This window comes from Eptatretus burgeri, chromosome 9, assembly GCF_056783735.1.
Source record: "Eptatretus burgeri isolate ZD-2024b chromosome 9, Ebu_testis_v1, whole genome shotgun sequence".
Classification (NCBI taxonomy): domain Eukaryota; kingdom Metazoa; phylum Chordata; class Myxini; order Myxiniformes; family Myxinidae; genus Eptatretus; species Eptatretus burgeri.
In genome coordinates this window covers 104,204,389-104,231,322 of record NC_140969.1, presented here as the reverse complement: position 1 = coordinate 104,231,322, position 26,934 = coordinate 104,204,389, and the positions used below count along the sequence as shown (strand labels likewise).

Genomic DNA, 26,934 nt, shown 5'->3' with positions numbered 1-26,934 from the left:
CTCTCCTAAGCACTTCCATGCCTCCACTGGTATACCATCTGGGCCAACCGCCTTTCCACTTTTCATCTTCTTCATAGCAGTCCTCACTTCATCCTTACTGATCCACCCCACTTCCAGATTCACTATCTCCACCTCTTCCAACCTTCTCTCTCTCTCATTTTCTTCATTCATCAGCTTCTCAAAGTACTCCATCCACCTTCTCAACACACTCTCCTCGCTCGTCAGCAGATTCCCATTTACGTCCTTTATCACCCTAACCTGCAGCACATCCTTCCCAGCTCGGTCCCTCTGTCTTGCCAATCGGTATAAATCCTTTTCCCCTTCTTTTGTATCCAACTTCTCATACAGCTCATCATATGCCTTTTCCTTGGCCTTTGCCACCTCTCTTTTTGCCTTTCACCGCCACTCCTTGTACTCCTGCCTACTTTCTTCATCTCTCTGACTATCCCACTTCTTTTTCGCCAACCCCTTCTTCCTTATACTTTCCTGTACTTCCTCATTCAACCACCAAGTCTCCTTATCTTCCTTTCTCTGTCCAGATGTCACACCAAGTACCTTCCTAGCTATCTCCCTCACCACTTCTGCTGTCGGTGCCCAATCATCCCACGCCTGTCTCACCTCCTCCCTAAATTTCACGCAACAGTCTTCCTCCTTCAGCTTCCACCATCTGGTCCTTGGTTCAGCCCTCACCCTCTTCCTCAACCTCACCTCTAAAGTCATCCTACAGACCACCAATCGATGCTGTCGAGCTACACTCTCCCGTGCCACCACTTTACAGTCACTAATCTCTTTCAGGGTGCATCTCCTGCTCAAGATGTAATCCACCTGTGTGCACTTTCCTCCACTCTTGTATGTCACCCTGTGTTCCTCCTTCTTCTTGAAATACGTATTTACCACTGCCATTTCCATTCTTTTTGCAAACTCTACCACCATTTGCCCTTCCACATTTCTCTTGTTGAGACCGTACCTACCCATCACCTCCTCATCCTCTTTATTCCCTTCCCCAACATACCCATTGAAATCTGCTCCAATCACCACTCTTTCATCCTTGGATACACTCTCCACCACTTCATCTAACTCACTCCAGAAATCTTCTTTATACTCCATCTCACACCCCATATGTGGGGCATATGCACTGATGACATTCATCATCACCCCTTCAATTTCCAACTTCACACTCATCACTCGGTCAGACACTCTCCTCACCTCCAATACCCTATTGACATAATCTTCCTTCAGGATTACCCCGACACCATTTCTCCTCCCATCCACACCATGGTAGAACAGTTTGAAACCACCTCCAATGCTCCTAGCCTTACTCCCCATCCACTTGGTCTCTTGTACACACAGTATGTCCACCTTTCTTCTCTCCATCATATCAGCCAACTCTCGCCCTTTGCCAGTCATCCTCCCAACATTCAGAGTTCCAACTCTCACCTGCACACTTCTACCCTTCCCCCTCTCCTACTGCCTCCGGACTCGCCTTCCCAGTCTCCTTCGCCTTCGCCCAGCAGTAGCACAATTTCCACTGGTACCCTGCTGACCACCGGTACCGGTGGCGGTCGTTGGTAACCCGGGCCTCGACCGATCCGGTATGGAAATTCGTTTTGTTGTCCGCATAATGATTTGGCATCGGTTTTTACGCCGGATGCCCTTCCTGACGCAACCCTGGTCGCCTCTTACGACACACAGGGATATGGTACACCTATTCTAACTGGGGCATACACTCCATCCATCTACACCTCACTATCCAAAAACATGGACCAACTTCTATCTTCTCATCCAATCTCTCTCTTCTTCATATGTGGCGACTTCAATTGTCATCATGTTGTTGGCTAGGTGTGGGTTCCTCTCTCGCCTGTCATGGCACTTCAGCAAAAGCTTTCTGCGACTCATTGGGACTGACTCATTCGGTCAACTTCCCGACCGGGATCTCAACCAATGGTACTCCATCTCTTCTGGATCTGATTTTGACAAATTTCCCTGACAATATCTGCTGCTCTTCCTCTGCTCCAATCGGTTCTGCTGACCACGTCCTTGTCAAAGTGGACATCTCTCTGGCTGTCATCAGAGAACCACCTCACCGCCGTCGAGTCTGGCATTTCACTCAAGCCGACTGGCAGGGTCTCCAAGCAGCCATCAAACTTATGGAGTGGTCTCCTATCGCTACTTTCTCCAACATCAACTCATCCTGAGAATTCTTTCAAAGAAACTTGCTTTCCCTCATGCACAGATTTATCCCCTCTCGTCTTCAGTTGTCCTACCCTTCCTCCCACCCTTTGTTCACTGAAGCTTGTGGCGAGGCAGTTGTCCTGAAACAACTTTCCTTTGCCTCATGGAAAGCAAACCCAACTGAGAGTAATCTCAGTTCCTTCTGTGGGAGAAAATAATTATATTAATGTACTCTCAATTACAATTGTTGCTAGTGCTTTATAAATTTAATTTTTTTATGTTACAAGTCAAATTGGCTGACAGTTATGCTTCCTTGTGCCAAGAGTCTTTTGACTTAAATTTTGATAAAAGGAATGTCTCGCTATGGAACAAGGTGACCTGGTTGATAACATTGCAACTTTTGCCATGATTCTTTCACGGAGAAGACACGTATTGCAGTTGGAGTTCTTTTATCCTAATGATTATATATATATTATCAGCCCCCTCCACTCCCACAAAAGCATATAAATGCCAGAAAAATGTAAGCTTAGTTTAGTGCAAATCATTGTGGATGTATGCCATCTCAGTGGGTTGTACTCCATAGTACTATGTTAATAAAATTATCTGATGGAATGTACTTTCCGTTGTGGACAGGGAATTAATTGTGGCTTTCATTTGAGTAACAGGATTTACATCGAGTCAGTTAAAACGTTAACTTCAAAATTCTACAACACTTCCATAAAGCTCGGAACAAGTGTGGATCTACCCTCAGGAGAGCCAGAAAACAACATCTTTCTTAGCTCATGTCTGAACTTTCAAACCTCTCTCCCTCCTCAAAATCCTGGTGGCATGTAATCAAATCTGTTTTTGGTGTACGTTCCCCCTCCATCCCCTCCCTTACCTCAAATGGCCACACTGCTGATACCGCACATGAAAAGGCTGAATGCCTAAACTCGGTGTTTGCAACTAAATCTTGTGTACAAAACCCATCGCTTTCTCTACCCACCTTACCCAGTCGCACCCAACTGTCCCTGGACTATGTGTCCTTCTCTCCTGACAAGGTGGAGAGGTTCTGTCAAACCTCGACTCAGATTCTGCAACTGGTCCAGACGGCATCAGCTAACGTGTCCGAAAAACTTGCTCTTCTGCTCTTGATCACCCTCTCTCTGTTCTATTCACCCTCTCCTTCACTCAAGGTCATCTGCCATCAGCTTGGAAATCAGCAAAAATTACCACTCTGCAGAAAAAAGGTGTAAAAGCAGATCCCTGCAACTACAGACCAATCAGCCTTCTCCCAACCATCAGCAAGGTAATGGAATCCATCATCGCTTCTGACATTAAATCCTTCCTCTTCTCCAATGGCTTGATTTCCGATCATCAATTTGGTTTCACACCAGGTCACTCTACCCTGGATATGTTGCTTCTGCTCTCCCAACAATGGATGGAGGTCCTCAATGTCAGACATGAAATCCGAGCCATATCCCCAGACATATCACATGCTTTTGACACAGTCTGGCACCCTGCCCTGCTCACCAAACTCTCTTCCTATGGTATCCAAGGCAATCCCCACTCATGGCTCGCAGACTTCCTCTCCTGCCCCAATCAATGTGTGGCCCTAAATGGAGTTTTCATCCCCTCTTCCTGTCCAGGCTGGAGTTCCTCAAGGTAGCGTTCTGGGCCCTGTTCTTTTTCTGGTTTTCATCAATAATCTCTCCGACTCTCTGGAAAATCCTATGTATGTCTTTGCTGATGACTCCACCTTCTGCTGTATCATCGGTCATCCCTCAGACCGGCAAGCAGCAGCTTCTTCGCTCACTGCAGATCTCGATAAAATCACAAACTGGTCCAATACGTGGAACATGTCTCTCAATCCGGACAAATCTCACACTCTCATTATGTCTCTCCGAAAGGACCGTTTAGAACCCCCCCCCCCCCCAATCCACTTTCTCAACAATCCTCTGGAAGAAGTACTTTTTTTTCAAGCTTCTGTGTCTCACGATCTGCAATGATGTTTCCTGGGAAAGCCACATTTCCAACCTGGCCTCCAAAGCCAGTCGCCGACTGGAAGTCCTCTGTCGTGCAAAGTCCTTCCGCGGCCCACCTGAGCTCCTGACCACTTACAGCCTGATGGGGTACTGCTCTCTCCTCTGGGCTGGTGCTCCTGCCTCCCACCTTTCTTGGCTTCACGCTGTGGAAACCAAGGCATTTCGGATCATTGGCATCTCCGGCAATGAGGCTGAGTCTTTGGTCCTCTCACTCTCTCACCGCAGGCTGGTTGGTAGTCTGTCTTCTACCATCTCCTCTCCAGCCTCGCCCCACCCCCCTGCTCTCTCTGCGATTTGTCCCCACCACATTTCCGCAGGGCGCTCAAGGTCCGCCAACAACCCCCTTCTGGTAAAACTACCAAAATCACGAATCACTCCTCACCTTCACTCTTTTTCTCCCGCATTTGGAATAAACTCCTTCACTCTATTCAATCCCATTCTTCCCTCCAGGCCTTCAAAACAGCTGTTCACCACCACCTCTTGTCATCCCCATCCAAATCCTCGATCTTTTCTACCCCCGATAATCCACCCAAGCCCACCTCCTTCAAATTCCCTGCTTTCCATCCTGAAAGTCCCTGTAATGTCCATCTTGTATTCCCCATGTTCCCCACCTCATCCCTCTCCCTTCCACAGATCTCCTAATGTCTCTGTTCCCCACTGTTTTGTCCTTCCCACTCCCGCCCCTTTTGTCTCATGCCCCCTGTGCTGTGCATTGTGTGTTAGCTCTCACACGAGCCTCGACAAGATATACAATTTTTTTTTGTAACCCCTAAAAGTGTAGGTCTTTCCTTTCGAGAAATTTCAAAGAAGCCAAGGTGTCAGTGAGTGCAGTTTCCTACACCATCAAAAGGCACTTGGAACCTTGAGGAAACTCTGACAGGAAGTGGTTTGGCAGACCCAAATCCACAACACAATCAGAAGACAAGTTCCTGAGAGTCAACAGCTTGCGTGATAGGTGGCTCACAGGACAGCAGCTTCAAGCACAGCTTTGCACTGGTCGAAGTAAGGAAGTCTCAGTTTCAACTGTGAAGCGAAGACTTCGAGCTGCAGGTATGACAGGTCGAGTGGCAGTAAGAAAGCCTCTGCTAAGATGGCAAAATAAGAAAAAGAGGCTTGCATGGGCCATGAAGCACCGTCAGTGGACGACTGAAAACTGGAAAAAGGTCTTCTGGACCAATTAATCAAAATTTGAAATCTTCGGTTCATTACGCAGAGTTTTTGTACACTGTGAAGTAGACGAAAGGATGGTTCCTCAGTATGTGACACCAACTGTCAAACATGGAGGAGGAAGCGTGATGATCTTGGGGCTCTTTTGCTGGATCCAGAGTCGGTGACTTGCACAGAGTGATTGGCACCCTGAACCAAAATAGCTACCACAGCATTTTGCAGCACCACGCAATACCCTCTGGTCTACACCTAGTTGGTCAGGGGTTCATCCTACAGCAAGATAACGACCCAAAACATACCACCAGGCTATGTCAGAACTACCTTCGAAGAATAAGAACAAGATGGAAGTCTTCAAATCATGGAATGGCCAGAACAGTCTCCAGACTTCAACCCCATCGAGCTGGTTTGGGATGAACTGGAAAGAAGGGTGAAAAGAAAGCAACCTACAAGTGCAACACATTTGTCGGAACTTCTGCAACAGCGTTAGGAAGAACTTTACATCCAATATTTGAGTTCCATTGCAGAAAGAATGCCACGAGTATGTTCGGCTGATATATCTGCAAAAGGTGGCTACTTTTATGAGTCAAAAATTTAGATTAAATTTTGTTCAACCAAACGATTCCATGATTTATTTTTCATCTGCAATTGTTTATTTGTTCTTTGCTTTAATTTCAAAGTACATTGAAACATTAAACTGCTAAATTTCAGTAAAAACTGGAAAAATGGGGATGTTCTAAAACCTTTGACCAGTAGTGTATACAGGGTGTCCCAAAAAAAATATACAACTTTTCATCTGCAAAGAGGATGGTCAATACATATATTTTTTAAAAAGATATATAGCTGGATAGAAAGCTGAAAGGTTGAAGTTTATTGTACCAATGTCAAAATTGCCACCAAAATTTAAATTTTGGTGTAGAATCGTTGTTTTCTTTTGGACCACATGTTTGACGTAAGCTCCACGTTGTCTGATCACTGCCTGCAAACGCGTTGTCATGTTCTCCATCACTTTGGGAAACGTTTCCTGAGGAATGTTCTGGATTTCTCGGTGGATGTTTTCCTTCAGCTGATCAAGAGTCTGAGGCCTAGGGTTTCCATAGATCCTGTCCTTGAGATACCCCCACAAGAAGAAGTCTGGAGGATTAAGGTCAGGGGAATACGGTGGCCACTCAACGTCTTCGTAGAGGGAGATAAAGCGGCCCTCAAAATGTTGGTTGAGAAAACGCCTTGTTTCCCTGGCTGTATGGGGCGGTGCCCCCATCCTGCTGGAACCACTAGGTTCTCATCTGGATCAGGTTGTTTCTCCTACGGGCCTGAGTACGTCGTTCAGGAAGATAGAATTCCTAAATCATTTTGCGATAGTTCCTCTGGTTTACCGTGCAAGTGCGTCCCTGGTCATCTTCAAAGAAGTATGGACCAATTATCCCAGACCAACCAACCGCCACCCACATGGTGACTGAGAATAGATCGAGGCACCAGTTCAGTTGATGCATTACCAGGATTTTCAGTTCCCCAGTTTTGCTTGTTTACCTCCCCGGACAAGTGAGCATGGCATTCGTCCGTCATGTGAAGTTTTTTGAGGAAGTCTGCATCTTCCTCCAACTTTCCTGAGAAGCAATTTGCAAAGTCTAGTCATTTGCGTATCTGTTGATCAGTAAGCACCGTTTCCGTTTGAATTTTGTATGGAAAGGCATGAATGTCTTGGTGAAGAATCCTCTGAACGGTGCTCTTATGAATGTTTGTCTTGGCAGAAAGTCGTCGAATCGTTTTTTTTGGACTCTGAACGACCGCCTGTCTCACCATTTCCACATTTTCTTCACTACGACCTGTTCTCTTCCGACCACTGTGACCCTTGTGAAGGTCACAGATGGTTCCCACATTGGTAAACTTTGCGATGGTGCACTTTATTGTCTGAAAGTTTGGTGCATGGCGCAAGTGGATACCGAAATGTCTCGAGTAAAGACGTTACACCTGTATGACACTTTTCGTCTGGTGCCAAAGTTCAACAATTTTCGTCCGTTGCTGTATGGTCAGTCTTGGCATTTTTCTGGCGCTTGCTTGGTATCAAAATAAACTTCAGGGTCTCTGCAACAAGAAATGAAGCATTAGTGACAAAATTACTGTTTTTTTTTTTTAGATCAAACGAAGCATTTTGAAATTTGTATTCTTTTTGAGACACCCTATATACATACATACATATACATATATATACAGTGGGGAGAACAAGTATTTGATACACTGCCGATTTTGCAGGTTTTCCCACTTACAAAGCACGTAGAAGTCTGTAGTTTTCATCATAGGTACACTTCAACTGTGAAAGACGGAATCTTAAACAAAAATCCTGAAAATCACATTGTATGATTTTTAAATAATTAATTTGCATTTTATTGCATGAAATAAGTATTTGATACATCAGAAAAACAGAACTTAATATTTGGTACAGAAACCTTTGTTTGCAATTACAGAGATCAGACGTTTCCTGTAGTTCTTAACCAGGTTTGCACAGACTGCAGCAGGGATTTTGGCCCACTCTTCCATACAGATCTTCTCCAGATCCTTCAGGTTTCGGGGCTGTCGCTGGGTAACACAGACTTTCAGCTCCCTCCAAAGATTTTCCATTGGGTTCAGGTCTGGAGACTGGCTCGGCCACTCCAGGACCTTGAGATGCTTCTTTCGGAGCCACTCCTTAGTTGCCCTGGCTGTGTGTTTCGGGTCGTTGTCATGCTGGAAGACCCAGCCACGCCCCATCTTCAATGCTCTTGTTGAGGGAAGGAGGTTGTTGGCCAAGATCTCGCGATACATGGCCCCATCCATCCTTCCCTCAATACGGTGCAGTCGTCCTGTCCCCTTTGCAGAAAAGCATCCCCAAAGAATGATGTTTCCACCACCATGCTTCACGGTTGAGATGGTGTTCTGGGGGTTGCACTCATCCTTTTTCTTCCTCCAAACACGGCGAGTGGAGTTTAAACCAAAAAGCTCTATTTTGGTCTCATCAGACCACATGACCTTCTCCCATTCCTCCTCTGGATCGTCCAGATGGTCATTGGCAAACTTCAGACGGGCCTGGACATGCGCTGGCTTGAGCAGAGGGACCTTGTGTGCGCTGCAGGATTTTAATTCATGACGGCATAGTGCGTTAATTATGGTTTTCTTTGATACTGTGGTCCCAGCTCTCTTCAGGTCATTGACCAGGTCCTGCCATGTAGTTCTGGGCTGATCCCTCACCTCTCATAATCATTGAGGCTCCACGAGGTGAGATCTTGCATGGAGCCCCAGACCAAGGGAGATTGACTGTTATCTTGAACTTCTTCCATTTTCTGATAATTGCGCCAACAGTTGTTGCCTTCTCACCAAGCTGCTTGCCTATTGTCCTGTAGCCATCCCAGCCTTGTGCAAGTCTACAATTTTGTCTCTGATGTCCTTTATTAGACAGCTCTCTGGTCTTGCCCATTTTGGTGAGGTTGGAGTCTGATTGAGTGCGGACAGCTGTCTTTTATGCAGATAACGAGTTCAAACTGGTGCAGTTAATGCAGGTAATGAGTGGAGAATGGGAGGGCTTCTTAAAGACAAAACTGACAGGTCTGTGAGAGCCGGAATTCTTACTGGTTGGTAACTGATCAAATACTTATTTCATGCAATAAAATGAAAATTAATTATTTAAAAATCATACAATGTGATTTTCAGAATTTTTGTTTTAGATTCCGTCTTTCACAGGAAACCTGGTGTTGGCTTAGTGGTTAGGGTGGCGGCTTGGGATCCCAGTGTCCTGAGTTCAAGCCCCGTTGGCTGCTGAATTAACACCAGGGGGTTGACTCAGCCTGTCATCCTTCCGAGGTCGGCGAAATGAGTGCCAGTTTACTGGTCCCGGTGTATGCCCCGGTTAGAATAGGTGTACCATATCCCTGTGTGTCGTAAGAGGCGACCAGGGTTGGCGTCAGGAAGGGCATCCGGCCATAAAACATTGCCTCAAGAAAAAGCCAAACCCCTGCACAGCAGGGAAAAATGGCTGTAAAAACGGTCATTTTATTCCGTCTTTCACAGTTTAAGTGTACCTCTGATAAAAATTACAGACCTCTACGTGCTTTGTAAGTGGGAAAACCTGCAAAATCGGCAGTGTATCAAATACTTGTTCTCCCCACTGTGTATATATATATATATATATATATATATATATATATATATATATATATATATACATATATATACATATATATATATATATATATATATATACATACATATACATATACATACATATACATACATACATACATACACACTACCGGTCAAAGGCTTTAGAACACCCCCATTTTTCGAGTTTTTACTGAAATTTTAGCAGTTTAATGTTTCAATGTACTCAAATTGAAGCAAAGCATATATATATATATATATATATATATATATATATATATATATATATATATATATATATATATATATATATATATATATATATATATATATATATATATGTAATTCTGCAATTTTGACTTGGCCCAACTTTGTAATGATGACCTCATCACAATGGCGTTATGCCGGCCAACCCCGAAGAGCATCCAGCTGGTCATGATGTCATTCAGAAGGTGTCCAGTTGGCAGGCATGATGCAGTCATGATGAGGTCATCACAACGTTGGTCCAAGTCAGGAGAATCGCAAAATGACATTAATGCATTCCCCGACTGCTTATTAACATCATTGGTGCTTCCTGGTTGTGATTGGAGGTAACACAATGTGTCCATGTGGAAGATGGCACTTATGGTAGCCAGGAATATACAATCTGGCCTCACCAGTCACAGTCAGTGGGGCAACAAGACGTGTGTGTGCGTGAGTGTATATATATATATATATATATATATATATATATATATATATATATATATATATATATATATATATATATATATATATATATATATATATATATATATATATATTGTTACGGCTCTGGAAATTCGCAAACCACCATTCAGGTCCCGTAGGTGAGATATCTCTTAAGTACATGTGTAGTTAGCCCCAAACCCGTTGTTTAGAGGGAATTTATGTGATTCATTCGGGCTGCGACGCTTTGAGTTAGGCGGTTTTCTGTTCTATCTTTATTTTGAATCAACCGCCATAACCATCAAACCACCACCAAAAACCCTCCACCACCCTCACCTCTCTCCTTCTACGGCCATTCCCGCATCACCTGTGAACACTGAGCATCGGGCTGTCTTGGGCTCGTTCAAGCGATACGCACCGAGCTGCGAGTGCAAACAGCGGCCTTTCCGAGGGAAAATTCGGATCAGGAATGCTACACGCCCACTTCTGATCTGTCCAATCAGCAAGCGCGGAGCGGCTTGGCCCCGCCTCCAGGCTCTTCCGTGTGAAATTGAAATATGCAAATTCTAGGATCAGGGGAGGTTCACGCCCCTTTTCCTCCGTCCAATGGGCGAGCGTGGCTCCGCCCTCGAGCTCATCCTGATCCGGAAATTTGCATATGGGTTCTCCTGCCGGCCTATGAAGCGCCGAGCGCAAGGCGAATCGTGGCAGAAAGTTTTGGAAGGGCAGGAAGTTTTGGCAGAAGCAGAGAGTTTTGGCAGTCAAGTCGGGTTGGAGAGCGGAGTGGAGTCGGGAGGCGAAGGCGTCAAGGTGGTTTCTGCAGTCGGCTGAGGAGAATTGTGGGAGGAGGCCAAGGAGCTCGGGTCCGAGGCAGGGAAGACGGCGGTGAGGTCGCGGTGGGATCGCTCGTCGAGGGACCCAAGCCAGCCAGCCAGCCATTCTCCTCCCCCAGGACATCAACAATTTCCCCCTTTGCCCCACGCTGAGATAGTGCAAAAAGGAGGCCCCGTTCCCACCCCACTCCAAGCAGTGCCAACGAAACCCGCGAAGGAGTACGAAGTCGGAGCACCGCCGGGCAGCCACATTTGCGGCTCGTCACGAGGATGCGGGTAGGACCCACCCGGTCTCGCGGACCTGACCGCTCCTTCAGGTCCCGCGCACACATTGGCCTACTGGCCCGTCTGCCCCCTTGCCTATGAGGGTGGCTTCTTTCCTTTGCTTTTGAGTAAATGTGTCGGCGCAGTCTGTGAAGTAAAACTGTATAAGTGTTGCCGTGTGTTGGTGTATTCAGTCGAAGCTCTGCATTGTTGTTTTTGTTTTAAATTGATATATGTGCATTCTGACTGTTTGACTGTATATGTGTGCTTTTCGTGGGCTGGGTAATAAATGTGCATCATGTTGAATTGTTCCCCGTTTCGCTGCGACTTTCCTTCGTTTGAATCTCCATCTTGCTTCACGTAAAGGGTTCGTAGTGGGCTTAATACGCCCGATAATTAATCGGAACCGTCGAGGCCGACAATAACACCGCTCGGTTATCCCGATAGCACGGAACGAACCGCTTAAGCGGTTCGTGTCCGGAGTCGACCTGCGGCGAGGTACGATCGCCTGGTTTACCATCCGCGTGGGTACTTAGGGAGGTCGAGTTTGGCGAACAACCCTATCCTACGCGGGTGGCCGATTGGCACGATCGTGGTGAGGTCGAAAGGCCCACCCGTGACTGGCTCCGGGCGATAGTTCCCGGAGGGTCACGACAGAATTGTCTGTCCGGTAGGCGAGGCGGCCGCCATTCGAGTCGAGCGGCCGATCGCACGCCGGCGGGCGCGAATTCGCAACAATATCATATATATATATATATATATATATATATATATATATATATATATATATATATATATATATATATATATATATATTATAAAGAGGTATATACAGTTCAAGATCCAAAGTACAGTACTATGAGTGGTATACAGCACAAGTGTTCAAATGTAAAATGGTTGCAGATGTTTTGTTTTCCATACAAATAAAATAGGGATGTTTCACAGGAACTGCAAAAACAGTAAAGAACTCCATGAACTCTTCTCACCTTGAGCTCTCGTCTGGATCGCTTTGGAAACAAATATCCAATCATTCCTAGGTCTGTCCCCATCATGCTGACAGCCAGGAAAAATAGATCAGTCTCTACAGCAGAAAAGAAACAATTCAAAGTTAGATCAACTAAAAACGCACACAAGCACACCAAAGTAAGAGTGACGTTTGAGGACGTGCATGTTTTGCATTGGCATCCTCAAATGGCATTTCAACAATAATATCAAGTGTAAAGGGCAGGTAACACTTTCTAGATACAGATCAAGGTGCTCTTTTCATGCAAACGCCAGCCCCACACGGCTGGACGTAATTATTTCGCACTACTCCGAGTACCAGGTGCTGAAGAAAAACTATGTAGGAATTCCGGCACATCTGAGTACCAGGTACTGAAAAATAAACACTCTGTTGGGATTCAGGCACATGTTGGATATTGAAAATGTATGGAGTTATTGCCCTCCTGGTGGTGAGATTTCCCAGGAGGGGTTTTGGGATGTGTTGGAGATTGAAAAGTTATGGTGTTATTGGCCTCATGGTGGTTAACTTTACCCGGTGGCAGCACTGCACGACCCCACATCACAATACTGCATACACTTTATAGAGGCCTTTGGGGGCCTCAAAACCGACATCAAGCAAAGCCTTCGGGACCCCCATTCTTTGACAATGGGAGGAATAGCACGGGGTAACCATCCACTATACGGCGTCTCCTCGGGTTAACCTGAGGCGATCCCTTCAGGTGATTACCTGGAATGTTCTATCCCAAAGAGAGGATTATCAACTGTCTCTATCATCTGAGTTCCAGCATTTGAATATTGATTGCAGCACTCTCTGAGGTTCGGAGACTGGATTGCGGTGAGATCATGGTGGGTGGATACACTTACTATTGGTCTGGTCCCTCTGATGGTTACCATGTCCAAGGAGTTGCTGTAGCTGTGTCCAATAAGCTGACTCCAATGATAATTGACGTGACACTGATCAACGAGCGTATTATGAGACTAAGGATCCATCACTCCTTAGATGTCATTTTCCTGGTCGCTGTATATGCTCCGACTGAGGCGAGTGACCTCACCATGAAGGACACATTCTATGCCGCCTGCGTTCGAGTCTGTGGTTGATCAGTGCCCCAAGTGAGATACTCTTCTAGTCCTGCGGTATTTCAATGCATTGACTGGAACTGATAGAGATGCTCTGAGGCACGTGTTGGTCTCCATGGGTCTGGAACTGTGAACCAAAATAGCACCAAGTTCCTTGACTTTGCAAGAAGTCATGGACTTAGGGTGCCCGGTTCATGTTTTCAGCACCCACAAGCTCATCGCTGAACTTGTTATTCAACGTTGGTGGTGTGGCTAAGGAGATTGACCATGTCTTCGTTGATGGTCACTGGAGGATGATCCAGAACTGCAGGGTCTACCAGAATGCCCAGTTCCTCAATACTGACCACAGGCTTGTGGTAGCAAATCTGAAGTTGCAGCTAAAATCTGGGTGAATGGTACCATCCCAGCCTAGGTTAGATGTTGGCAAAATCAAGGAAGGATGAGGGGGTAGCTAAGTTGTTTGCAAACAGGCTGAGTGGGGACTTGGGGGGGGGGGAGGGGGGTTGGTTGTTTCAGGGAATCCTGAAGAGTTGGAGAGTGCCTTTAAGATGACCATCATTGATGATGTCAGTGGATGTCTTGGAAGCCATAATCAGGCAAAGAAGAACTTTGTCTCCTAAGGGACGCTGGATACCATTGACCAGAGCTGCAGTGCCTGGATTAATGGAGAGCTGAGCTGTTCAGGAAGTTGAAGCGTAAAACTGAATGTGTGCTGAGGGCAGACAAGGAGGCCTGTGTGTGTGAGGAATCTATGAAGGGTAGAGCATCACCTGTGGTAAAGCGATTTTAGATCTGCTTACACAGGAATTCATACATTGTGTTCCTCCAAGTCCATCCCTCAGTGTACTGCAGTTAGGGTAAAGGGTGGTGAGCTCTTGACAGAAGAGACTGCGGTGAAGGTCCACTGGGTCAATTCCTTTGAGCAGTTGTACCAGGCTGACCCACCAGCTGTTGAGTTGGATGTCAGGAGTGTAACTATCGCTATTACTGACTCTCAAATCGACTGAAAACTGCCTTCATTTGGGGAAACAAAGGCCACGGTGAACTACTTGAAAGAGGGGGAAAGCTCCTAATATCTGTGGCATCCATTCTGAGCTTCTCAAGGCTGGTGGAAATTCTGCACCTGTGTCGCCGCATGCAGTTCTGTGTTCTTCCTGGAACACAGGCATCATCCCAACTGACTGGAAGAGGGTGGGCTCTTGACTTTGCAAGAAGTTTTGGACTTAGGTGGCTGGTTCATGGTTTCAGAACTAGCCACACATACAACACTTTTTTCGGCATGGAGGAGGCCAATGGGCCGACCACGTGCCTCGTAGTTGCAGCAGGATGATCGGCATCTCAAGAATATTGTGATGGGCCAGGCAGCTATCTGGAGGATTGCCAGAGACCCCTGGATTAGCGGCAGACAACGGATGCAGCGATGCGCTGCGCTGACGAATGCTCCCATACCTGCCTTAGACCCTGGAGACCAGTTATACCACTTTAAATGGACACCACACAAACATCGAGACAGGTCAGGGTTGAGGAGCTCCTTGTGAGCCAACGTCCATCCATTCCATTCCATTGGATTCAACTTTTTTGGACTCTGGATCAACTGGGCTTCACTTTTTCATCAAACTTTCAATCCGTTCTACCCATATACTCTCCAAATGGTGGGTCCATGACCTCAGTGGTACGTGTATACACACACACACACACACACACACACACACACACACACACACACACACACACACACACACACACACACACACACACACACACACACACAAAACTTCAACTAGCTAAAAAATGAATGCCAAGAAGACAACCTCAGTCAGACAAATTCTGGTGGTTGAGGCCAGCCATACTCTTGATAGAGAATCGGGGTGCTCACACGTTACGATAATTTCCCTGGCTCAGAACTAATCCTAGACAAGTCACCACTCTGTCACAAGGTATGGAACTTTCTGCTGAGCAACTGTGGAATTAAAACCCCAAAAGTTTATCGGACAATTTAAAACTTTTGCTCAGGTAGCAGAACAATCATCTTCAGCCGCCATTGACAGAAATACCTTAAAACCTACGTTTACTTCACTTGTGAGCTTTGTTGGTCATTTTTATATATCACACATACTTGTATATAATTTTATGAAGTTATATAACAATGAGCTGAAATATCAGCAAGTCAAAAAAAAACTATACATCACTTTCCAACATATGCTCCTCTACAAATAGGTCTGGTTAGCTGAACATCCAGTATCTGGAGGGGTCATGATTATGGACGACTAAACAAAAGGACAGCAGAGAGAGAATGATATCGAAAGACGGTAAAATTGGATCGACAGATGTCCATCAGTGACAGAGCTCTGAAAACAGCCATTCCCTTACCAGCATCACTCCAACGGCGGGTATGGGTAGTTTTGTTCAGAAAACTGCTGTAGGTGGTGGCATTACCTCGCTCCAGCACCGCTGACCCTTCAACAACACAGATGCTGCTGGACTGTTGAACGCCAACAGAGATGCTGGGAGAGAATGGATAACAGTTGAGATATTGAGAGCTCCCATGAAAGGATGACAAGAAGAGTCAACGATTGATGAAGATAAATCTTCATCCAACTTTGTGATAGAGGCACACATTGTTAATGTTTGTTACATTTTACTTGCACAACATACTTTGACTCAATTTGATTCTAAAAACAAATTAAATCCAGGATGAATTCACGTAACAATAAGTTTGATTCAATTTATTCCCTTCAAAAGTACCATTATTTTCTCATGATGAATATTTGAGGCTAAAGAAAGCAAAACAACATAGCATGTAACCTTAACTGACCATGGAGTTCAATGAAAGATACAAATGGGATGCACAAACAAAACAAAGGTGAAGTCATAGTTTAGAAAATATCCAGGGTAGGTATAAAAGATGACATAAGCTGGTGGTGACCTACTGTCTTTAAAACCTGGATAAAACACCAGGATTGGATGGATGGGACATCAATTCAACAGGAGGGGAAAAAGGAGGGACAGAGGGGTCAAGGTGAGCAGAATGATTAGACTCATGGAGCTCATTAAGGGAGCTGGTTTGGTGATAAATTTGACAATGTTTAGGGAAAGGTACCATGTAATGGGCACCAATAATATATCCTGAATGAATAAAACCACCATGTTTAGATATAATAACTGAAGAACCAACAATTTTTCTTTAAACCAACAACCGTGTTCATCCGGGCTCTTGTATTACACACCCACCTTTGTTCATTGAGAATCAATGATCCATCTTCAGCAACTTGCACTTGAGGAGCCACAAGTAAATCCTCATTTGCTTCTTGTTGCAAACTTTGGTTCTCTTGACGAGAGTGTGCATCCACGCGCCCAAGCTGCTCCCGCGTAGTCCTACTGAAGACGTGGTATTACATAGGCCTCTTACGATGAATAAAATACTTTACAATTCTGTTAATAACAAACAGTAACCTTTGCCACAAATTACACCGAAAGGAGAAGCCAATTACCTGCTATGACCAAGAGTCTGTAAATATACAATATAAATTAACAAAATATGAGGGATGATCAAAATGTTCATACGTGTAGTTGTTGGCATCCTCGTTGGATTTTAAGTTCACATCCTATTTGGTAAAGCTGATAGTTTTTTCAGTTGTATTTGCAGGGGGATAACTTACAAATCAAAATAGCATCAATGCTGGACAGGAATTTAATGAGACGTCACTTAGCACAGTGTATAGTTTTGGTCAACACATCTCAGGAAGGCCATAGATCACATAGACATGATTTTGTATAAAAAGACAAGATAGATTTGGGGGGGGAGGGGCAAGATAGACAGCTATGAGGAGCGTCGCAAGGGGACATGACATTATCTGTATACATTAAAGGAGCGGCAGTTGTCTGTCTGGCTAAATCATTACGTCTGGGAAATCATTACGGCATAGGATGGCTGACTCCAACATCCACCATTTTTATTTTCATGCAGTTCAGGACTAACACATCGTCAAACCTGTCATATTCACAATTGCCCTACCCTACCTTTGCGTTTTCCATTCAATGTGAAACACAAAAAAAGCGATGGTTGAAATGATCATCAAATATTGACAGGATAGGTGTCATGGGCCTTCCAACGACACCACGTATCGGCCTCAGGCCTCACCTTCAGTCCGCTTAAGGTTATTTTTTTTCCTGGAGCGATCGATGCAGTGTTCCAGACTTCCTGCCCGGTTCTTTTTTTCCCCTGGGAGAGTTTGAAGCACACTTCCAGTCACATGATCAGCATGGCCTCTGCAATTTAACATCAGGACCCTGTCATAATGTTGCAACCCAAATTTGGTGGCATCCTGATTGGTGGGTCTGGAGAAGAAGATTTTTGAAGGCATTTACACGATTTTCCAAAGAATTGACCAAGTCGGCCATTTTGAGACACTTCCAGTCACATGATCAGCCTGTCTGCAATTTAGCATTCCTACCCTGGCCTAATGTTGTTACCCAACTTTTGCAGCATTCTGATTGTGACTGGTGGGTCTGGAGAAGATTTTTGAAGGAATTTACCAAGTCTGCCATTTTGACCGACTTGAAGTCACGTGACCAGAACAAGCTGTGCAACCCCCATTTCCAGTCAGGAGTGGAACATTGCTGCCAAGTTTCAGCTGGATAAGTCGAAATAGGAGATGGATGGACAGACGGACGGTACACGATAACAATACCTTATCTGGAATTCCAAGTCCAGATAGGGAAGACGATTTGGAAAGGTGATCCTTCTCAAAGCTCTTTTGGAACTGCTCAATATCTGCTACTTGGGATATCGTGAGACCTGAACTCTATACAGGTCCTCCAAATTCTAAGAATGGGTAAATGTACATCTTGTAGATTATTACAAAATCTTCAGCTTTCACACCATCCTTCTTGAGCTTCCACAAGATGTACAAATGTCTCAAAAGCATTGCTAGCCAGGTGCTCCACCTCCACTTCAGATAGTCTTGAATTACGACATCGAGGAGCTTCAGAGATGAAACAGCTTCCAAGGAAACACCATTGATCACCTGTGTAAGAGGAGTTAGTGGCTTGCGAAAAAATGATATCTACATGACCCTACATTTCTCTGGCTATGACACCATGTCATTGCCACCACAGCATTCACGAAATAAGTCCAAATGCGACAGCATGCAAGACATCATTTATTTCCAATATTTTAATGATACTGAGGTCATCGACAAATGTATGCAGTAGTGGCATCATTCACCATCACAAGGAAGATGATCAGCCCAAGTTTTGTGCCCTGAGGTACTCCATAGGAGAGATGAAATTAATCGGAAGTAGCTCAATTCTCCCGAACAGTCCGAGATCGCTGTGATAGGAAGCTACAGATCATGGGCAGAATTGCACGGTTCCCTCCAAGTTGAATCTTATTTTCCACCGCAGTCGTGTGGTTAATATGGTGAGACACCTTACAATTTTTTTTTTTAATCGACAGCACAGACATTTGCAGAGCAGCCTGGTTTAGAGGCCCTTGTGTATACAATCCAACATACTAAATAGTGATTAATGGAACATCCTTTCAGATGACTAAATTGTTGGAAATCAATCACATCTGTGATGTCCTCAATCACCCTGTCAGCTAAAAAGCCCTCAAAGACACGAGCCATCACATGTGAAATCAATATTGGTCGAAGCTGATGACATTTCATGACCCGGGTGGTTTTAGGAAATGTACAAACAGATGCATTTTTCCAGGTGTCAGGGAAGCAGAGATATGAGGCATAAATTAAAAAGTTCAGTTAAAGGCTCAGAAAATTAATATGCAAATTCCTTATGAAGTCACAAGGGAAGAATCACAAGGATGCACAACTTTAGATACGTTCAAATGTAGCAGATGCTCAGAAACTTGATAACGCTCGAGAACTGGGGGAGGTGATGGGGCTGGCAGGGAGGGTGTCAATGAAGACAAGTTTAAGGGAAGAAGAGTGGAACAAATATGTGCAAAATAGGAATGATATTGTTACGGTTGAGGAAATTCGCAAACCACCATTCAGGTCCCGTAGGTGAGATATCTCTAAGTACATGTGTAGTTAGCCCCAAACCCGTTGTTTAGAGGGAATAAATGTGATTCATTCGGGCTGCGACCCTTTGAGATAGCCGTTTTTCTGTTCTATCTTTATTTTGAACCAACCACGTCTCAACCGCAACACAACGACCACCAACCGCAATGCCGCTTCACAACAACAATGCCAACAGCCACGACCTTTACCTTCACAACTCACTCCCGCAAACATTGCATCACCGCCATTCCAAATGTCGCCATGGCCATGGACCACCACTTTAAACCCTCCACCACCTTCGCCTCTCCTTCTGCGGCCATTCCCGCACCGCTTGTGGGCACAGAGCATCAGGCTGTCCTGGCCTCGTGCGGGACGCACGCCGAGCCGCGGGTGCAAAGTGCGGCCTTTCCGAGGAGAATTCAGATCAGGAATGATACACGCCCACTTCTGATCCGTCCAATCGGCAAGCACGGGGCGGTTTGGCCCCACCGCCAGGCGCGTCGGAGTAGAATCGGGATATGCAAGTTTGAGGATCAGGGGAGACTCACGCCCCTTTTTCTCCGTCCAATGGGCGAGCGTGGCTCCACCCCCGAGCTCGTTCTGATTCAGAAATTTGCATATGGGTTCTCCTGCCGGACTATAAAGCGCCGAGCGCGGGGCGAATTTAGTTGGTTGGAGAAGAGTCAAGGCGAGTTTGAGAAGAGTCAAGTCGGGTCTGGAGAAGAGTCAGTCTGTCGGAGGTCGGAGTCTGTCGGGGTTCGGAGTCTGTCGGGGAGCTGCAGAGAGGAAGCCTGGAGCCTGGAGCACGGTCGAGGTGATTTGCTGCAGTTGGCTGAGGAGAATTGGGGAGGAGACCGAAGGGTTCGGGTCCGAGGCAAGGAAGACTGCGGTCGGCGACGAGCTCGCAGTGGAGTCGCTTGTCGCGGGACCCAAGCAAGCCAGCTATCCTCTTTCCCCAGAGCATCAACAATTCCCCCCTTTTTTTCCCCCACGCTGAGATAGTGCGAAAAGGGGGCCCCGTTCCCACCCCACTCCAAGCAGTGCCAACGAAACCCGCGAAGGAGCGCGGAGTCGGGGCGCCGCCGCGCCGCCACATTTGCGGCTCATCACAAAGACACGGGTAGGATCCACCCGGTCTCACGGCCCACAGGCCCCGTTTGCCCCCTTGTCGTTGAGGGTGGCCCTTTTCTTTTGCTTTTCAGTAAATGTGTTGTTGGCGCAGTCTATAAAGTAAAACTGTTTAAGTGTTGCCGTGTGCTCGCGTAGTCGGTAGTATCTCTGCATTGTTGTGTTTCTTTTGTTACATCTGCTTTTGGTGCATAATTGTTGTAATTGTATATGTGTGCTCTCCGTGCGTCGCGGAATAAATGTGCATTATGTTGAACTGTTTTTCCCGTTTCGCTTCGTCTTTTCTTTAATTGAATCTCCATCTTGCTTCACGTAAAGGGTTGGTAGTGGGCTTAATACGCCCGATTATTAATCGGAACCGTCGAGGCCGACGATAACACCGCTCGGTTATCCCGATAGTATGGAACGGGTCGCTTAAGTGGCCCGTATCCGGAGTCGACCTGCGGCGAGGTGCGATCGCCCGGTCTACCCTCCGCATGGGTACTTAGGTAGGTCGAATTTGGCGAACAACCCTATCCCACGCGGGGGCCGATTGGCACAATCGTGGTGAGGCCGAAAGGCCCACCCGTGACTATCTCCCGGCGTTAGTCCGAGAGAGTCACGACAGAATTGTCCTTCCGGTGGGCGACGTGCCGCGATTCGAGTTACGTGGCCGTTCGCACGCCGGCGGGCGCGAATTCGCAACAATATCTTCTAACTGCACACTGAATTAGTCTTTATGCTGCTCTGAACCCTGTTCGTGGTGTGTACGCTGAAATTCCATTCACCATTCCTATCTCCATCACAAACGTCACTCACATCAACCTGTCCCTGATTGTCTTTATGTCCAGTTCTCGTTCTACTCCTCGTTCTCCTATTTTATATATATATATATATATATATATATATATATATATATATATATATATATATATATATATATATATATATATATATATATATATATATATATATATATATATATACAGTCAACCCCCACTTCATCGCAGTTCACCTATCGCGCCCCTGGTTCATCGCGGGTTTTCCCTTGGAACGGAACTAATTTTTTCTGCGGATTCCCCCGGTAATAATATATAAAATATAAATTATTTAAGCAATAAATTATAACGTGTGGCGCTCGAAAGTATCTTCATAATAAAACAAACAAAAAATTTGTATGTTTGTCGACACAACGCACGAGACAAAGACAGAGAGCGCGCTATTCATTTCTCCTTGGCGCTAATTGGCTGCTGCCCACGAGGTGCACTCTCGCTGTCTTGAGTGTTTCGCTTGTGAACGACAGATATTTTCTACGTTTTTTTCTCCAAGCCCTACAATGCCGCCCAAAGGAAAAACGTTTGCGGCGGTTGGGCGCCATTACGGTTTGAATGAATCGACCATACGCTACATCAAGAAGGACGAAGCCAACATCAGCGCTTTACATTCGCAACGCGCTGCAGCACCTCGTGGAGGCCATGGATTCCGACGACAATTTTTCTCTGAGGGCGTATTGGCGTGATTTCACGATAGCAACATGTCTCCAAATAATTCAGAAAGCTCGACAAGAAATGAAAAAAAAGAAACCTTAAACACCTGTTGTAAGAAGCTGTGGCCAGAATGAATCCACGAATACAAGGGCTTTTCTCCAGACGAAATTCACCATTCGGCAATCTATAAGGCGGTCAAGCTGGCGAAGATTCGAGGAGGAGGATTCAACGACATGACGCACGATGAAGTGAATGACCTCATCGAAACCAACTCTGACCCATTAACGGACGAGGATTTGGCTGAGCTTACGAAGTCTGCATGTGAGGAGGAGGAGGAACAATCTGATCCATCGCAGGAGCACGACGACGAAGGCCTCTCACTTGAACGCTTAGCAAAAATGGCGAAAACTCTCCTCACCACCATGAAGAAACAACACCAGCGACTGCCCATCACAATGTTTTTGCAACGTTACTGAGTTTACAGGAAGCATTTTTATGCTTCAAATGTTTTCTTTATGCGTTTAATTGAGATTAAAATGTGTTTAAAATGCATTCTGTGGAGGCGTCCATTTATCGCGGATTTTCACTTACCGCGAGAGGGTTTGGAACGTAACCCCCGCGAGAAATGGGGGATTACCGTGTATATGTATGTGTGTATGTATATGTATATGTATATGTATATGTATATGTATATGTATATGTATATGTATATGTATATGTATATGTATATGTATATGTATATGTATATGTATATGTATATGTATATGTATATGTATATGTATATGTACACACACACACACACACACACACACACACACACACACACACACACACACACACACACGCACACACACACACACACACACACACACACACACACACACACACACACACACACACACACACACACACACACACACACACACACACACACACACACACACACACACACGCCTGGTGTTGGCGCAGTGGTTAGGGCAGCGGCTTGGGATCCAAAAGGTCCTGAGTTCAAGCCCCGTTGGGCCACTGAATTAATACACCAGGGGGTTGACTCAGCCTGTCATCCTTGCGAGGTCGGCGAAATGAGTACCAGTGTACTGGGCCGGTGTATACCCCGGTTAAAATAGGTGTACCATATCCCTGTGTTGCAAGAGGCGACCAGGGTTGCGTCAGGAAGGGCATCCGGCGTAAAACATGTGCCAAATCCCTATGCGGATCATCCGCTGTCGCGACCCCGAAAGGGAAGAAGAAAGAAGAAAGAAGAAAGAAGAAAGAAGAAGAAAGAAAGAAGAAGAAGAAGAAGAAGAAGAAGAAGGAAGAAGAAGAAAGAAGAAGAAGGAAGATATATCTATATACAAAAGTACCAAATATAATTTTGGGATTGCGAAAATAGTAATATTGTGGATAATAGGGAAAGAGAAGAGAAGTTGAGTTGGAGTCACATTTATATATATATATATATATATATATATATATATATATATATATATATATATATATATATATATATATATATATATATATATATATATATACATATATACATATATACATATATACATATATATATATATACATATATACATATATACATATACATATATACATATATTGTTACGGCTGTGGAAATTCGCATTACACCATGAAGGGCCCGTAGGTTAGATATCTCTAAGTACATGTGTCGTTAGCCCCAAATCCGTTGTCTAGAGGGAATTTATGAGATTCATTCGGGCTGCGACGCTTTGAGTTAGGCGTTTTTCTATTCTATCTTTATTTTGAACCAACCACGTCTTAACCGCAATCACACAACAACCACCAACCACAACGCCGCTTCACAACAACCACAACCACACCTGCCTCTCAACAACCACGCCATTCTCACCACTCCTTCAGCAACCGTCAACATCTCCACGAACACAAAAGGAGAACAACTCAACTCCCACCCCAATTTCCTTGGTAAACAAGAATGACGGTTGGAACTCAACTCCCACCCCGATTTCTCAAGTGGAATGTCCCCCCCCCCGCCCCCCGGCGTGCCGCGAAGGGAGGGGCGGGGTGCCGGGGAAATAAAAGGGCACATGGAGGCACCGCTGGGAGGAAGTCAGGTGAGAGGAAGTGAGGTCAGAGGAGGTCAGGGCGGTCGGTGAGAGTGTCAGTGTCAGTTGGCGGTTCATGGTCTTCTGCCCGTCTGGGTCTTGGAGAAGCGGTCCGTAGAGCGACCCGCTCTTGGAGCTTGCAGTCGGTGGAGAGTCCGGACGTCGCGGAGGGGACGCGGACTGGAGGTGCCGCTCTGCCAGCTGTCGCCCGTGGACCTGCGCGTTCGTACAAGGAGCGCCGGAGAGAGCTCGCCCACCATCGCACCGCGAGGGTGCAGGTAACCTGCAACGGTCTCGTGGGACTCATTCGGTCTGCCAAGTCCCACGCCATAAAGGCCCACAGGCCCCGTCTGCCCCCTTGTCTATGAGGATGGCTTCCTTCCTTTGCTTTTGAGTAAATGTGTGTTGGTGCCGTCTGTAAAGTAGAACTGTATAAGTGTTGCCATGTGTACGCGTATTCGGTTTAACTCTTGCTTTCGCTTTATATGTGCATTTTTGATTATTGTGGCTGTTTTTACGTGCTTTCCGTGTGCCGCGGAATAAATGTGCATTGTGTTGAACTGTTTTCCCGTTTCGCTTCGTCTCCTTCCTTTTAATTGACCCTCCATCCTGCTTCACGTAAAGGGTTCGTAGTGGGCTTAATACGCCCGATAATTAATCGGAACCGTCGAGGCCGATGATAACACTGCTCGGTTATCACTGTAGCATGGAACGGACCGCTTAAGCGGTTCGTGTCCAGAGTCGGCCTGTGGCATGGTGCGATCGCCCGGTCAACCATTCGCGCAGGTACTTAGGTAGATCAAATTTGGCGAGCGACCCTATCCTGCGCGGATGGGCAATTGGCACGATCGTGGTGAGGTTAAACCCTCACCCGTGACTTGCTCCCGGCGTTGGTCCGAGAGGGTCACGACTGAATTGTCCGTCCAGTGGGCGACGTGCCACGATTCGAGTCACGTGGCCGTTCACACGCCTACGGGCGCGAATTCGCAACACTGCTGGTGTAAGGTCGTGGGACACGAACCCATCCCCCTCCTCGCAACACTGGTGTCAGGTCGTGGGACACAAATCCACCCCCCTCCTCGCAACACTGGTGTCCGGGAGTGGGATTCAAATCCTTCCCGCCTCCAAGCTAAATTCATGGGGAATCGGTTCAAGGGTGAGAGGAGCGACCCCCGATTCCCTCGAAATTACGAGCGATTTAAATTAACCCCTTACGAGAAATAAAATGGAGTCCCAAGGCGAGCGGGTGCCGGGGGTAGAAATGTGTATGTGTTTGAATGTAGAATCCATGGTCCAGGACGAAAGCCCCGAGCAGGAAATGCTGAATGAGCAGCAACAATTTTCCCCCCAATCGAACCCAGAGCCCGAGATGGGCACGGCAGCGGCCGCAGTGTATGACACCTCCCCTTCCCTCCTCCGAAACGGCTCACTCAAGCGCACCCGACATGGCCCAGCTATTCGCCATGCTGGCAAGAATAAATAATAAAATGGATGACATGGAAGCGAATACGCAAACACTGTGGGGTGAGATGCAGCGAATAGACCGTGGTCTGCAGGCAGGCATAATGGCAATGGTGAGGAGCGAAACGCGGGCAGTGGAGCTCAAAATGGCGACGCCACGTGCTGGAACGAACGAGCTCGGGGGGAGTGCAACGGCTGTCAGGCCCGCGGTGAAGGCGGGAACAAAAAAAAAAATTCGGGGCACGTGTTGGACGAGAAGTGTTAAGGTGTCGGAGAGAGAAAAAGTGACGGTGACACAGAGGAAAAAATTAAATGGGGTGACCGAAACGTGCGAGACGAGACACGAGGTGACGACGGAAAGAATAAAATGTATAGAGACACGGGAGATAGAGGGTGAATTGGACGGGGTTGAAGACGAGCACACACACAGAGTTAGTGGAGGACGATGAGGGGGAGCTGACGGACTGGTTAGGGACCCGGTGCGAGCGGCTGGATAGCCTCCTCCAGGAACGAGAGAGGGAGGCCCCCTTGAGGCGAATCGCGACCAGGTGGGTTCGGTCGTGCTTTGCGAGTTCGAGGGGACGGGTGCTGTGAACGGGTGCACGCCGAGCTTGAGGGGTATAGAGGCCCCGGAACCCATTGTGGGGACACGAATCCCCAGTGTGGTGCAAGGTGTGTGTGCCCCCGTGTGTGGAAGCGACCCCGTGTGTGAGTGGTGTGGTGGCGAGTGTGCCAGGATGCGTGCTTCCCAGCACGCCGTGTGGGAGTGAGGACTGGTGTGTGAGTAAGGCACGGTGCGTGAGTGAACGGCCGAGTGCAAGGGAGACAGTGTGTGTGAGAGAGAGGTATGTAAGGGAGATGCCAGTCGGTATGCGTGAGCATGCAGCCACGTCTCCCGGGGTGAGTGTAATGGTGAGGTGTGTTAATGTCGTGACACGCAGGAGTGCGTGTGTCGAATGGAGATGACGACGGCGACAGAGGAACGAAAGCCGGGTAGCGGCCGTAGATGTTTCGGGGACCACGCCGGGTTTGCCCAGCAGCGAGCGCGCGATCCGTGCTGTGCAACGCACGAGGCCGCCACGTGCTCGCTTGCGGGAGTGAAGCCCGATCCGGAAACGAGCGCGGTGAATGTTGCCAATCCCGCGACGGACAAAGGTTAGGCAGGTAGAAGGATTTGGACCGGACGGGTTCTCCACGCGGGCGGGTGTGTTAAGCTCCAATGGGCAGAGCACATGTGTTCGCGTGGTGAACCCCTCGAGATGTGGGCTTGTTTTTTTTTATGCGCCGAGTGACGTCATGGCTGCGTGTATGGTTGGAATCTGGCAGGAGGGTGAATCCCTGCCGGATGGTACCGTCCAAGAGGGACGAGGGACGCGAACAGCTGCCATGACGTCACTCCAAAGGTG

At 46.6% G+C, this 26,934-nt stretch overlaps 1 protein-coding gene across 4 annotated transcripts in view; it reads right to left on the bottom strand.

The window, feature by feature from the left end:
• The window catches only part of LOC147020814 (uncharacterized), a 125,187-nt gene that overhangs the window by 73,377 nt on the left and 24,876 nt on the right, over positions 1-26,934 (bottom strand). For 3 of the 4 annotated variants that reach the window (XR_015061971.1, XM_085896448.1, XM_085896446.1), the window contains exons 6-8: positions 16,586-16,732; positions 15,725-15,858; positions 12,262-12,356 (exon numbers count right to left, since the gene is read on the bottom strand). Coding sequence is in view for 3 of the 4 variants with exons in the window: in XM_085896448.1 (XP_085752574.1) it covers positions 12,262-12,356; positions 15,725-15,858; positions 16,586-16,732 (376 nt within the window). In the remaining variant the exon portion in view is untranslated. The remainder of the gene's footprint in view (positions 1-12,261; positions 12,357-15,724; positions 15,859-16,585; positions 16,733-26,934) is intronic. The other variant, XM_085896447.1, reaches the window with a different exon arrangement.